At 43.7% G+C, this 16,233-nt stretch overlaps 1 protein-coding gene across 1 annotated transcript in view; it reads left to right on the top strand.

Moving 5' to 3' along the window:
- Positions 1–15,085, top strand: part of MKRN2 (makorin ring finger protein 2) — a 153,603-nt gene extending 138,518 nt beyond the window's left edge. Inside the window, exon 8 of the mRNA XM_078661423.1 lies at positions 8,073–15,085. Within this exon, the coding sequence (XP_078517549.1) occupies positions 8,073–8,225 (153 nt within the window). The 3' untranslated portion in view covers positions 8,226–15,085. The remainder of the gene's footprint in view (positions 1–8,072) is intronic.
- Positions 15,086–16,233: the final 1,148 nt, after the last annotated feature.

Consider the following 16,233-nt stretch of genomic DNA (forward strand, 5'->3'; position numbering starts at 1 on the left):
CCAGGTGATGAGTTGGCTTCCAGGTCCCATTGTCAGTATGGTCTGGATCACCAGGTGTGTCATAGGCCCACCTCCTGTGAGATCCCAGAGTGTGTGGCAAGTGTGGCTGAGTCGCCTATGTAAGAGAATTTCCCTGCCGGAAGGCCTCTGTCAGCTACTTGAAGGTGAGAAGTTGGCCCTCCTCAAAAAGGTCGCCTACCTCAAGCAGAAAATGATCCGTCCAAGTCTATATCTCCCCTGCAGTGTATTAGCCGTCGTCACACTGCAGGCCTATCAGGAGCATATTTGGGGTGTAAAGTGGAGTCTCACAGGAGAGGCGATGAATCTTAGTCATGCAAGTCTTCACTACTCCCACTTGCAAGGGCCAGGAGGAAGAGGGTTGTGTCTCTGGGAGAAGTAGGCGCCATAGTGTTGGCTGGTGTAAGGGCCCGCTCTCTGGGTCTAGGTTGTGCGCAGCTGTCCAGCGGAACAACCATTAAGCCTGAAAAGACGGAGGCCCCAGACCTCCCCGGTCCACCGTTAGTTGTAGTTTGGTTAGAGCGACTCACCTTCAGCCAGGTCCCCTGATGAGTTAACATAGAAGTGTGTTAAGTTCCTTGAAGAAGGAGCAATTTGATATAACTGCGAGGTTTGTAAAGTAATAAAGGAGGCAGGGCAAAATAACTATTTTTGACAGGGCGATTTTGCTAATGGGAGCCAGTAGAAGGGATCACCAGAGTGCACTTGGGTTTGAATGCCCGCCAGGGCCTTGGGGAGGTTCCCTTCAAAGAGGTCCGGTGAGGTAAGATAGAAGCGAACCCCTAGGTAGCGTGTTGCCTGCGCATGCCAGGTGAGGGGCTTATCTCCGAGATATACATCTAGGGTTGCCTGCTCTTGATTGAGTAGGTAAATGGTCAACTTCGCCCAGTTGACTCGGAGCCTGGCAACAGAGGCAAATTCACATCTCGTATGGGTGTGCGGTCTGCGTGATGTCCCGCACATAAAGGAGCAGATCGTCTGCATAGAGGGACACTATGTGCATCCTGTCTGCCAGTGGGTTGCCCTTCTCCCGGTCCCCCTTGTGTAGTCTGATGGGTAGGGGCTCCATGGAAAGTGCAAGCAATTGGTGGAGTGCGGGCAACCATGTCTCGCCCACTGGAAAAGGAGCCACGACTAGATGGCCCTGTCAAACCTGTGAAATTGGGTTGGAATATAGCAATTTGGTATTGGCCAGGAGTTTGGGTCGTATCCCCATGTGAGTGAGGAAAGTGAATAGATAATGCCAGATCAGGTTATCCAATGCCTTCTCTCGGTCAAGTATGAGGCAGGCTGACCTCTGGAATCATCCTCTCACCTTAACATGCATCTGGAAGAGGCGGGGAATATTCTGGGAGGTACTGTGACCTGGCACAAAGCCATTTTGGTCCAAATGGACCAGGCCAGGGAGGATCTGCGCATATCGGTCAGCGATTAGTTTACCTAATATGTTATTGCCTGCTCCAAGTATTGTGGTAAGGCTGTAGGAAGCCAATTGTGTAGGGTCTTTGTCTGGTTTTGGGGATAGAAACCAAGAGGGACTCACACAGCGAGTGGGGAAGCTCACCCTCTTTTTAGACCGCTGCATACATTGTCACTAGCCGTGGTGCCAGGAGGGACGAGAAGGTGTGATCGTACTCTAGGGGCAGACCATCAAGGCCCGCGGTTTTGTTCCGGGCGAGGTCGCGAATTGCTTTCTTAACCTCTGCTGGCACAATCTCCCTGTCCAACGAGCTTGGCGGGAATCAAAACGTGAGTGACAGTAATGGCACCTAGAAAGTAATCTGGTCGGTTCGTTAGGGTGCCCGGGGTTGCTTCGTATATGGCAGTGTAATACTCCTAGAATGCTTGCAGAATACTTGTTTGAGTACGGTCCATAGCCCCTGTATGATCCACTACTTTGGTAATGGGAAGAGTCACATATAAACCATGCTAAGAGTCTGCCTGGTTAGTCGCTCTTTTGATGGACCCTGTCAGCATAGGCTGTAAAGTTGTAATGCTTGGTCTTAGAATCTGGCAGTTGTGGGACAAATGCAGGGTCAGCATCACCTGCCTTACTGAATTTTTTCAGGTTCCGTTCGGTTTCTGCTATGTCCCTCTCTAGTGTCCTGCAGACCCTAGCAATTTGATGGATACAGGCACTTCTAACGACAATCTTGAAGGTGTCCCATTCCAGTATACTAGTGGACGCGGTGTTGCGGTTCTCTGTAAAATATCGTCAGATATAAGTTTTCTGTTCATCCGATACACCGGGTCTTCAAGGCAGTCACGCGGTAACTTGTAGGTGTAACAATATACATCTGTTATTTCAGCGCCAAGATGCCCCGTTGCTGGGGTGAACGTGCGCTTTACAAATACACATGTTAAGTTATGTTATGTTAAGGGGTGTATACACACATAAAGGGGTGGAGCAGAAACGACCCCAAGTGAGGGATGAAAAAAGCAGTGGCAAAATTGTGTTTTGGAAAACTGCCCTCACCCACACACGTGTGTGCCATGCTTCTTCATCGGGTCTGCTTACAAAACGCCCTGGCGTAGCCACGCACAGGGCGGAGCATAGGGAGGGGGAACACAAAACACGAAAATGGAGACAAACTCAGATGTGACAAACCATGATCACAATAAAAAGTGTAAACCCAAGACTGGGTAAAGTGATAGAACAGAGTGCAGTCAGGATAGTGAAGGTAAAACTGGCTCATGGATACCTGTCATGCCTTTATTCATAGGTTCCAAGGTCAGGATTAAAAATTGAATGAAGGATGGTAGTGTTAAAGAAGGAAATCGGGATCCTACCATTATCATTATTGATATACTGGTATTTCGAATCGTCATACCCTCCATACAGGTATTGTCTCCAAACAGTGCTTGACTTTTTTAGCTGCGAGAGACCGCATTTCAAACACCATGCGGAGACGCTTTACCGGGGGTAGAGCTCGCTTTTGCATACTATGGGGGTTAACACTCTAGGTCTAGGGTATGTATACTGTACTATTAAGAAGGGGTATGCAGGATGAGATAAAGGGACACCTTGGAAAATAGGTGAATGTGCAGTGGTATATCTTTTATGTGCATTTTATACATTTTCCCGACCACCCCCTTCTGTCTTTGAACACAGGTTGTGTTCTTTGGAGCTCCTCCCGCCTGGCGCCATTTCGGGTTTAATCATACAATAAACTCTGTGAGTGATGATCGTGGGTGATAAGGGGTTTTAATTATGGATTTGGATATGGCTTATGCTTAATTCCATGCTTGACAGCGAGAGTTGTGAAACATATACTTGGGCAACAATAGTACAATCAAGGAAACAAGTCTATTTTTAATGTTTGGAACCATAATGTGGCAAAGGGGCATTTTTGATCAATTAGATGCCAATGGGGTACTCGAATACGTCTAATGTTTGGAGATAATACCTGTATGGAGGGTATGATGATTCGAAATACCAGTATATCAATAATGATAGGATACTTTTGGATCACATTTCTAGAACTGTTTTATATCTCTCCACAGTATTTAGATTCCGTGTTGGCGGAATTTCCCTCCACATGGTCCAGATCGACTTGATCATTTTCACCTCTGTAGTGCCTGATTAAGGTAAGGGGTTAGATAAGACTGGGACTGATAGACGTCCTGAAGAAGACCTACGTGACCTGTTGAATGGTGGCACTATATGGTCGAAACATGTTGACTACAGCAGTTTAAGGAGGGGTGTTGTAGGATCCTGATTTCCTTCTTTAACACTACCATCCTTCGCTCAATTTTTAATCCTGACCTTGAAACCTATGAATAAAGGCATGACAGGTATCCATGAGCTAGTTTTAACTTCACTATCCTGACTGCACTTTACCCAGTCTTTGGTTAACACTTTTTGTTGTGATTACTGTTTGTCACATCTGAGTTTGTCTCCGTTTTTGTGTTTTGTTTTCCCCCCTCCCTATGCTCCGCCCTGTGAGTGGCTACGCCAGGGCGTTTTGTAAGCAGACCCGATGATGAAGCATGTCGCACACATTTGTGTGTGAGTGAGGGCAGTTTTCCAAAACACATAATTGTGCCACTGCTTTTTTCATCCCTCTCTTGGGGTCGTTTCCTCTCTACCCCTTTATGTGTGTATATGTGATACTAGGGGGTTTGGGGTGGTAGAGTAGTTTTTGACCCTCTCCCCTTTCCTGTGTGAGGTAATGTTAAGGGGTGTGCCTATTGAAGGTCCATGACATGAGCGTCCTGATCTGATACCATCGGCACCAGGTAGTCGGCGTGCTGTATCATGGGTATTTAAGAATGAGAACAAAGAAAACTGTCAAATATCACATGTACGTTATGTGGACTGGAATGGAAGGAGTAAAGTCGGAGGTGGGATGCCAGAGTCGTATGTATCAGTGAGCGCCCAGTGTTGTGCCCAGGCTCGGAAGAGTTTTGTCTGTGCATGTGGGGAGAGTGCGACAAGGGGGGTTGAGACCTGTGCAAGGCCAAGTCAAGTACACAATTGTGGTCTCCACCCAGCACCCACGAGGATGTTGTGTAGTGGGCCAGTGGGGTAGAGAGGGCGTCACAGAATTTCCCCTGGTGTGTTGGGTGGTATACACTGCCCAGGAAGGCTAGTCTGCCATCCAGGCGGCTTTAAAAGAAGGCATAGCGTCCCTCTATGTGTATCATTCTGTTTGTTTCTTGAAAAGTTACCTCAGGGCGAACCTACACTAAGGCGCCCGTGTCTAATGTTGAGTACGTCATGGTGCATAGTACCCCTCCAACGCTTGAGCAACCATTCCAACTCTCCTGCTGTGTTGTGCGTCTCTTACAGAAAAGCAATCTGTACCTGTTGGCACTTGTTGTAAGAGTAGTTAGCGTATTGTTTGTGCACGCCGCAAATGTTTACGGTGAGGAATCGAATATTAGTGCTGGGAGCCATGTCCGCATATGTATGATGTGGGTGAGGTGCGCACCCGGAGTCCATCCCCTGATCCCCTCGTTCACCACCCAAGAGCCCTATGTAGTATGCCTGCCATAGCAAAGCAGTTGTGTGAGGAGTGTAGGGCAACAGTAACAACTAAGGAGGGAGGGAATCCCAATACTGGGGGCCTACCGCAACGAGCAGTACCTTCAAAAAAGCATAGTGATTGTGTCTTGGTGTATCGTGGGGAAGGCTTAACATGTACTTTGTGCAGAGAAGCCTTAAAGCCCTTCAGTGCCTAGAATTATGATCTGCCTTTGGTAGGTGAGCAAAATGCTATAGTAGTGTGTTAACAAACATGCTATTTTCAGCTGAGAAGTCCATGTGAGGTGATGGGGGGGGGGGGGGCTAAGTGTGCACACTGCTTAATGTAGCCTAGGAGCCCTTCAGTGCTTACAGTTGTGGTCCACCGGTGGCAGGGAGTGCACACTGCAGAAATATTTCAGTCATATGTAATTGTCTATCTAAAGTTCTTGCAAGGTGGTCAGTTGAGGGTGTCCATCGTCTGTGGCGTCACCTGGTGTGGCTTCTGCTAGTCCATTTGGGAGTCAGCTGTGGGCAAAGATTGTTCTTCAGAGTTGAATATATGCAGGCTCTTTTCATCGGGCGTGGACACAAGGCTTGGGCCTTGACTTGCAGCAGCCTGGATGGCCCGCCGGCAGACTGAAAAAGGATTTGTTCCAGGTCAGGGGAGTTGTCCAGTGACCTCCTTGATGAGGGTTTCTGTCTAGTTTTGCCACACTTCCTGTTCTGTTGCTAGAACCCAGAGACATTAGAGCCCGATGTTTACTTTGAACTGCCCTGCATGTGCGCCCTGGAGCTGGTTGGGCCGGTCCCATGTCTCCTTGGGGTTAGTGAAGAAAGCAGTTGTTCCACCATCGATAATTTTGAGTCAGGCGGCGAACAGCTGTGAATACTGAATCCCACACTGGCGGAGGCTGCTGGGGGCCGGTCCATGAAGATTGGTGGCCGCCATACCGCAGAGGCCGCAGCTTACCCATGGGTTCGAGACCGTCTCGCTGTGCACGACAGCCTGATGAGCAATGCCTCTAGGGCCTCAGCAGGGGTTACACAGATGGTGTACAGTTCCCAGTGTTTGGAGGTGTGTGCACCAATCCGTTGTGTCAAGACAAAGGGGGACTCGAGCTGTAGGACGGTTAATGGCTGGGTCTGGTCCGGGCCACCCGCAGTCCATCCCCCACGTTCGGGCCTCCACCAGTATACGGTATCTGTCAGTCCGCGGCCGAGATGCGGGCTGCACAATGTCACCGCTCCATGTGTTAATTGTGGAACTGTCCTAACACAGCTACAGTGAGACCCCCCCCCCCCCAGACATCTCAGGAGATTGAAGGGCGCCCTCGGGGGAAGGCCCGCCCCCACACCAGCACAGGATGCCCCGTTGGTTGCAATGAGGGGTAGAGTTGAAGGGTTCAAGGGAAACTCCCCTTTCCCCCTGACCCCCCCCCCCCAGCCGGGACGCAGTGCCACACGCCTTAATTATGGCACTAACCACAGAGCGTTAGACCGAATGGTGTGGGAATGGCTGGCACAACGCCCCGGCTAGGGCTTGCGGTTCTTTCAGGGGGCTATCCGGTGTTGCAGGATCACCAGGGTGGTGTTGCTACCAGGGGAGCCCAGAGTGCAACAGAGGTCTTCCCCCAATGTCTGCTGCTATTGTGAGCTCCGTGTTTCGATGCTGGCAGCAATTGGGGGCTCAGAGGGGGGGGGGGGCACTTTGGGTGCTGGACTCTTTTCTGCCCACAGGATCAGGCAAGGCCCCAGGCATAGGTCCAGGCCACAGTCCGCAGCAGCCCAGGGTAATGCTGATGCTGATGAGGGCAGGAGGTCCCCACACACATATTTACAGCTAGCTGGAGGGGTCCTTTCAGGGTTCCAGGTGTCGACTCCGAGCTCCACCCACGTCAGGCCCAAGCAGCAGGGGCTTATCTGCCTCGATGCTCGTGCTGAAGTGGGAAGGGGGGGCCCTCTCCCACTGACCCCGGCACAGAGGCCCCACCGCAAGGTCCCAACTCCACCACTGGTCACTCCCGGTCCAGCTCTCAGGGTTGTGCTGTGGCAGGCGATCTTGGGGACAGTAGTCAACCATGATTTAAGAATTATTGCTTTGGACAGACCCACAGTCATACAACAGACAGCACTCTGTTGGTGAGCAATATCCAAAAACAATTAAAGCATTTCCTAGAAGGAGAAGGTAACAAGCCTGGCTATTTCAAAAGGGTCTGTCAACCCTACACTCTTTATAAACAAAATTAGGACACTTCTATAGAGCATGTTAGTTACAGTTTGCCTTGATTCCAGGCACTGGTAATAACTATTACACAGCTCATAGGTACTCGAGTTATCCACCTTTGAATGACGAATATCTCTGTGGACCTGCCAGGGTTCAACCTGAGACATTGAGGTTACACACAGATCTCTTCAATAGATGTCTTAGTCCAGTGAGATATCTTACCTGCAGTAGTACCGTTCACACCAATAAAGAGAGCCCTGGAAAAACCATTGAAAACCTGGGGGATATTTTGTCTAATTGTTTTGATTTTGCTGAAAGATAAACATTTTGAAATCTAGGATATTGGATTTTAGTTGGAGGCGCTAGAGTGATTAAAGGCTGCTATGCATAATTATCTATATTTTTTGCAGTATCATTTATGTGGATCAGTACACGAAGAGTGTCTCATAGTTGTTTGATTTGTTATTTTTTCTATAGTTGACCCATACTTATTTATTTTGACAGTGTATCTATCGCTTGGGACAGCATCCAACAGATTGCGTGACAGTAGTAGTTATGATCTCTTGGAAATGTTTGGTTCCTTTGTTGTAACAAATAGACTTTTCAATTTGGCTCTAGATGCATGTGACACTTTTTGGCTCTCTGGGTGCTTGCAAGAGCCATGCTTTTGAAGAGGCGCAAATAATGTACAGTTGTTGCATCTCATATTTTTTAAACACTTGCTCATGGGGCTCTCGTTTTGGGTTTATCCACACACGCCTAAATAGAGAACCTATACTGTGATTCAACATGATATTCACATTTAAATCTAGATTGCTCTATTTTGTTCTATATTAAAGATCTCTTGCATGCTTCTTTCAGTTCTTCAACTCTGTTCGACTCTGGGATTTCATTGAAGACCGTGAAAACCGTGGGATGCCAAATGCAGAAGAAAGAGATGAAGTGGCTGAGCTTGGTGATCTGTTTATGCATCTGTCAGGAGTAGGTCAAGAACCATCTGCACAAGCAGACTGAGAGCTCAACAACTCGGTGCCAGCCGCATTGATTCTTTATCATAGAGACATTTGCAGACCTCCTGTGCACCAGTAGAATTTAATACCTGTTTGCATTGTTAAAAAAGAGAGATCAGGGTGCAAGTCAAGGTGTCCTCTGTACATTGAATGAATAAAATAAGGAGGGGCACCTGCACACCTGCACAAAACATGCACATTTCTTTAGGGGTGCACAAATACAACCTTTTGAAAATGGTGATAGTGTAATCCCTTCTGGCACTTTTTCAATAAGGAAAAAAATCAATCTTGTAATGAAAAAATGGGAGTAAAGTTATGTCCACTATGTGTGAATGTTGATATATTGTTTATACAACTTGTTACCTTTACAGCAAAACACTGCAGTGCAAATCCATTTATATATAAGTCATAGTACTGGCATCAATTTGGCATGGCCGTAGAACAATTTGGGTTGTTGTGTAAAGTTTGTGCTTATTTTGTGTACTGACTCCTAATCATACTGCAATAACAGAGATTATGCCAGTTATAGTATGTTTATAAGTGGAATACCAGTCACTTCATGGTTAAAATAGGGTATTGCTACAACCACGTGACAGTTCGTGCACATTCTTCTTTTTGGCTCCACAGATGAGCAATTTCGCTTTTAACATAGCCACATGCTGTCAATAGAAGTGTTTCCTTGCAAGAACAAACACATTATGGTCTAGAGTTCCTGCTTGCACCAGTTAGTGATGTTGCATTGGAATAGTGCAGCGGCCAAGTAAAATACATTCAACCGTAAAAATCATAACCTATTTAAAACCAAAAACAAGCCCTTGACAAATAGATAATGGCAAGGTGTACAGTATGTCCCCAGTTTCAGACAGAACTAACTTAATTGGTGAGTTGTAATGATTTACTCTACTCTTGCATGTTTCATTCAATATACGTGTCCTCAGAATATCTGCACATGGTGTGCAGTATGTTTCTATTTGCAATCCATTCCAGGGCTCTGCTCCTAGAATAGGACAGAATACCCTGGTCTTCTACAGTCCTGACTTTAATCATAAGGGCATCCCAGCACACTTCCAAGAGCCAGTCTTAGCTGAACCCAATTTACCTGACTATCTTTTACTACCCTGGTCATTATAAAAACAGGAATGAAAGCAAAGGAGTTTGTCGGCTTTCCACTATAGATCAGGCTGTCTCCGAACTTCCTTTATACCCAAGTGCCTTAAATGGCACTTACTTTCTGTGAAGGCACAGATTTCCAGCTGCGAATGCTTCCACATAATGAAACCTCCACCCACATAATAAAATCTCCTCCCAGCGCACACACATTTTCAACTCAGAAATCCTGTGTCCTGCAGCATTGATAGTTCTGAGTCTTTGTCCTTGGCTCACTTATGAAGAGCTTGTGGGAAGAAGTATTATCCAGTAAAATAGCATATAGATTCTTTGCTGCTGTGCTAAGAGCCAGCCACTGAAACCCCTCCTGCTTTTAACTGGATCAAATGAAGAAAAGTTGCAACTTGACCATGCTGAGCTAGAAATGCTACTGTTCAGCCAGGACTTGAGTTGAGGACACAGGCACCTACAATAGTGCACGGTGGGCATAAGATCCATAACTGATATAGAGCAAGGTTGATGGCTGATATTCCAACAGGAGGAGGGATAATTCTGCTGTTGCATGCTAGAGAAGGCACCTTTTGAGTTTTGGGCAGAAAGTATAACTTCTAATACTACCCTCTTACCATAAGCAAATCGCACAAACTGAATGCCCAAAGACATGGTGCCTACTGATAAAATAAAGCTGTCTTACAAACACAAACGGTAGACCTGTTTCTGCATTGGCAGTAACCTTCCTCTGTCAAATGAATGCACTTAATAGGTTATGTCCAGAACAGTTCCAACAACCGTGAATCCCATAATGAGGAGTCTGTTCAAGTGTCTGATTTTTAACAGGGACTGAAGGAAAGTTTACCATTGAGGATTTCTTCTTTGTATGATCTTAACCATATATCAGCTAGTTACCCAGCTAGGGTAAGTGGGCACTTTCAACATTGTCAGATGTCCTGCCACTAGCAATGTCAACTTAATGAATATGAGTACCTGTTGACCTCTCATGCGAGTAGATTAAAGTGCATTCAATTATCACTGGGTGGATTTCTATGACAAACCTCATGTCTTACAGGTATGTGAAGTTAGAGATGTTTTAATTCAAGAGTGCATGGACTGTATTCTCTAAATAGTGAGATTATCGGGACCAAAGCAATTAATTTAAGACTTCATTTCTCTAGACTCCTCAAGTACAAACTTTAGTAGTAGTATTAGAGCTTTTTCATTATAGGCAAGCTCCTACAAAAGCAAGTTTTAAATGTTGGACTTGTGTGAGATCCACCCTTCTGAACATTGGGTGGGATGAAGGACTGGATGAAAGAATGTTACAGGCGAAAGCCTTTTCCACTTCCTCCAGAATCCACTGGTCTTTTGTCCATCATTTGTGATGGATAGCTACTGAATGAAAATGATGGTGACCTCTACTCAGTTCCCTACAAGACTTTGGCATGTTTCTTTCAGCTAACCTCTAATAGTTTTCCTGATATGTGTAGAAGAGAAAGCAAGTGGGCTGAAGGGGTTTCAAGAAGAGGAGGCGGTAAGACAGATAAGGAGATTTTTCTCTAAAGCCTGCTGTTAAGGGACTTTTAGGTGCCCTGCATATAGTAACCGTGTACATCTTTTCCACTTCGAATTGAAACCCTTTGGCATCCTTCTTCAAGGTAACATGTATGCAACCCACAAATCAACAAGAATCATCTTAAAAGATTGGAGATTGAACAGGTTGACATTTCCCAGGAAGAATAGAGTCTATGACCTTTAATTCACACTTAGAGAGGAGCTTAGTTCTATTGACCCTGAAACAAGGAGACTGACATAGGAATAAAGGTGTGATAGGATGGTTTAACTTTTATATCTGTGCCCATATGTAAATTCAATGTGGTTACTCTTGCCTTATGGAAAGCTTGTCTTGTTGTAGAATTAGAGGCTAGGTCACAGGGTTGGAATTCAGGTGATAATTTATCAAAAAAAGGAAGAACGGGTATGATCTTTTGGTCACCTTTTTCAGAATTTCAGTTGAAATGCATACTTGATTCCAGGGATGAACTTGCTCATAGCGTCAAAGAAAAGAAATCTGTGCCTGGGAAGCTTTGATCATTTGACTCTGTAGATAATATTAGGACAGTGTAGTCCTACCTGGAGGGCACACTTTTTTGTGTGTGTTTGGACCTGCCCCATAGCACAGTAGTAGGTCTTAGAACTGGACTTACCTCTTTCAGGCATACCAAGTACCCAGAAAAAAAATGCAAAGCTTTGATTACCCGGACTCTTAGATGTTTCTATTAAAGGGACAAGAAGCATTTTACTCCCCAGAACCCAGTTGAATGTACCTATATTCTCATCTGAAGTGATCCACTTGGTTCTCTCCAAGAAAACCAGCTAATATGAGCTAATTAGAGCACTCCCTCTACAGTCTACTTTAATGTCCTATAAGGATATTAGGAAATGTAAAGTGATGGTTGTGGGCTATGTAAAAGAGAAAGCCAGCTCTCTTCTGAATTTGTATAACCAGGAAACCTATTTTTACACTTTGGCGACCATTAGCATTTAATTAGTTGCCATATTTCTTCCTTCCCTCATATTCTGCCTAATGTCTGTCTTATAATAATAACACCTAAATTATTCCCAATAACTGTGAATTCTAATCAAAACACTAATATTTCACAAACACTTGGTAGTTCTATGGGAGGGTTGGGGACAATAAACTAAAAACATGTATTAGGAAACCTAAGAAAATAAGACCATATGTATGAACACATTTTCCCATAGACACAAAATGGCTAAAACCCTTTGATACAGGACTTCAAGATCACCACTAATATCATAATTTCATCATATACTTCCTTACTTCCTCCAGTTGGCCAGGGTCATCCTGGACGCATCAAAATATCAGCTGTGTGCTTCGATGTCAATTCTCCGGACTAGTGCTGGATCTCCGGAGACCATTCAAACTATTTTAGTGGTTGCACAGTGTTTCTGCATAATGGGTTTCTGGTAGTTGGGTAGTACCACACCTCCCTCCCAAGAGACTTTTTCAGCTGGCTGTTCTGTTTTAATGGTGCCACAGTTCATACAAATTGCACAACTCCATTCTCCCACAGTCTGAGCTTTATGTGGTTTAAGGTGCACAAGGTGATAAAACAAATCATCCTAATTCATTCATGTTTGTTGATGATGGGAATCACTTTGGAATTTAACTAAAACCGCAATACTTTTTCCACAGGGATAAATGACGAAGATCAGTATAGAACATGATATAAACATTAAAAAATAAGGAACTTAGTGGTAGCATGAGCTCTGTCATACTGGTTGGTTTTGTGAGTGGTACCTTGTGTCTGAGTGGAAAAGAAATTGGTGAAGAAACTGACTGGGTAAACCCTTCTCACCATATAGTATCCTATTAACAACAGAGGAACGAATCCTACTGGATTGTTTTGCTCTGATTGCTTGGTATGGTTTAATCCTTTCTCTCACATAACCATGAGTCTTTCCACAAGGGCATGTCTACACATAAATAAAGACTTTACATTTACCTCTGGTGCTGACATCTGGTTCCAGTGCAAATCCATAGAGGTCAGAGATACATGACACCTATTGTGAAGGCTTTTTAAGGTTTGAACGTGTTCATCTTGAAAGACCTACAACTTGAAGAGGTCACAAGAAGGAAGGGGTCTCCCTAAACCTGTTTTTACTCCTAATACTTGAGCAATCACTGCTTTTTCAGATTCTTCCAGAAGATTACTTGCTCATTTTAGAGGTTTTAAGTGATAGTTGGACAATTAAATGATCAAGTTTAAATGATTTAACAGTCATTCTTTTAAAACAAATCTGCCCTGGCTTTATTGTATTCTATTTAGGATGGATTTTTATTCCATATAAGAGAATTGTCAGTACTTACAATGATAAAGGTTTTTTGACTCACTTAGATTTTCCAATTGCCATGCATCTAAATAGGTATTTCATTAGACATAACCTGTGTGCCATCCGGGTAACTGTAGAATGACCTCCCCAGTATCTGTAGTAGATTATGAAGAGGCTTGAGCTAATCTGAAGGAACGAAGACAAAATAAACGTGGGGAACTCCAAATAGAAAAGGTGTCTCATCTGCCTTTGAGAGCCAGATCTTTACCCTTGCTGGTCTAGTATTAGGATATGAGGAGAGCTGTGGCCCTGGATACAACTAACATCGCACCAAATGTTTCAACAAGATTTGGTGGCCAGGGTGGTAAAGACAGCCAGTAAGTCCAACAGCATTAAAGCTGTATATCTAGAATATCAAGCATATTTATGTCACATTGGCCAATTTCCAAACCTATTGTTTTGTCAGAAAAATGATTGCCATTCTCTCAGTAGACAGCTAATCTCTGATCTGAGAGCTGATTGAGTATTGCTTTTTCCATACCTTCAAGGTGTAGAGGATGTTGGACAATGATCCTTCGATCGAGAGTGTCAAGACTGTTCTTTTAAGGAACAGGGTAACCCAGTTTCTTTTCAATTTGACTGATGTCTTTCTTGATTGAGAAGATTATTTAATAATTTCACGAAAAACAGATGCACACATATCCACATAATCCTTCATTAACGTGGAAAGACAAGGTTGTAAAGTTGCCTCTAGTAATTTAGTAATGTCATAGAAGATAAATAGCTTGTAGTGGGCCTTTGTTTCAACGCTTTTATCAGTATGTTTTTTTAACCTTCTCATATGGATAGTCCATCACCAGTTTGAGGTGGGTGCCCATTAGTCATGATATGGAATGCAGAGAAGAAGGCAGTTGAGGAATGGTGTCCGGAAAAAATTATGACATTTTACCATTTAGTAATTGGGGATGGGAATTGCATAATAGGTTATAGGTTTTCCCAATCATCTAAAGTATAACCCTTTTCAAAGGTATCCGATATGTGGACTTATTTCCAAACTCACTATTATTCTACTTGCAACATTAAAAAGTTAGCATTCAACGTCCGTTATTATTGAAGGCCTTAATCAGTTCTACTATTTATGCGTAGCCCAAGGAAAGGGGATTCTGTGCTCATCTGATCCTCTCTTTATAAATGGCTATTGGTACTTGAGCCTGTTCATTGAATTTTGTGTGGTGCACTTTTAGAGAGTTTTTAAAGAATTGCGCTAAATATTGAAGGGTTCTAATAACTCATATGTGATGTGTTGCAAGGGCATGAGTGTCAATTGATAGAAATGAAAATCAATAATCAAAGTAGTGAATACATCTCAAAATGAAGAGTTGGTATAAACCAGAACATGGTGAATTTTAGTCTTTCAGTTATTATTGCTAGTGCAGCTTGACCGACAGTATGGCAAAAAAGAAGCTCATGGAACTGCAGAAGAATCTTTGTTTTATTACTGTTTTCGTTCAAACTCTTTTGATACGTTCAAGGGGCATTAGCTAGTTAGCGTGAAAATTGTCAGTGGGAGTCTCCTTTTCCCAGATTTCCTAGGAATCTGGATGCCATCAGCATGAATTAAAACCGGGATAGCCAAAAATTATATATCTTAGTTTTGTAAAATCTGACCAGAAACTCCTTGTAGAAGATGTGGGCACATTGCAATCTGTAAATTCAAACTGTAACTCTGCATGGTGGCAAAAGCTATTTGATAGATTTGGGTAACTTAATTAGTACAAGACACAGATTTGCACAGCATTGTGTCCTTTTTATTGGCGGCTGATGATTTGTGGGACCCAGAGGGTTCTGGTGGTGTCTAAACGAATTCAGCGTGAGAACTTTTTTTTTGCAGTATTCTTTTAAAAATATATATATATATATAATGGACTTCTCCACTTAAATCACCCTGTTAGGAGGTCCATCTTGTGTGGGTCTTGCACACAATATTAGACCCTTTAGCCTATTCCTCCAGCGCATTAAACTAGTAGCAGACAAGTATCAACAAGTAGCAGAATTATTCAGTTTGCTGTCCCTGTCCTCCGATGAATACTGTACAGTATTTAATAATTGAACTTACATTATTTTCTTTCCATAGTACTGTTCAGGCTTTCATTGCAAGCAGGCATCTGCCTATGCTCTTCCCAAGCTCTATTTTGGGCTAATAGACCAACTCGAACTTGACTATTACGGCTTTTTAGATACTATCTGATGCAGGCAGAAACTTTTCATGTGTTCCAAGAGAATCTTTAGCATAACCCAAACTCACGGGCCTAAAAATAGTATTGCTCAATGAGTAGTTTCCTGTATTTTGATATGGGTTGAGTGGTCTTTTTCCCCAGCTGAATTCATCAAGGTTCAAATGCAGTGCCAGTGGCTTTCCAGCTTCATGTCCTGTTCAGTGTAATCTGAAAATCTGCAAGCAGTTCTGTGATTTATGACTTTTATCAACTTTATGCTTTGGACGTTCTCTCCGGAGCAAGTTACCACATTTGGCCAAGCCCCTGATTATGCGAGTTATATTATCTTCTAATGAGTGGCAAGGTGTTGTTGCATAGAACATGAATTTAGGTGCAAGCACACAATATTGACAATAGTGACTCTTGTAATCCTAGTCTTGTGGTGACTGCTGTGAGCCCAAACTCTTTCAACAAGCCTAATTTCTTTTTAGTTTTGCTCTTAGCTGAAGTTGCAGATATTTCATCTAGAATCATAGATTCCCATCTAATTGATCTCTTCTAATACCGCTTGAGCAGCGATATAATTCTTTTTCTGGCCATGCAAGTAACATTTTAAAACAATCTTTGCCCTTTGTTGCTTGCTTTGGGACTGCATCTGTCAAGTAATTAAAGAGGCAAAAAGAATACCCTAAAACATGTGTTTCTCCAGAATTATGTAAAGAACTCAACAAATTGTTTTGTCAACTTTCTAATTTGTTTCATGAATGTTCTTCTATAGGTGAGCTTTCTAGTTTCTAGTTAGAAATATGTATGGCACCTCAATGTGGACTAAAATGT

Source organism: Lissotriton helveticus, chromosome 9 (genome assembly GCF_964261635.1).
Source record: "Lissotriton helveticus chromosome 9, aLisHel1.1, whole genome shotgun sequence".
NCBI lineage: Eukaryota > Metazoa > Chordata > Amphibia > Caudata > Salamandridae > Lissotriton > Lissotriton helveticus.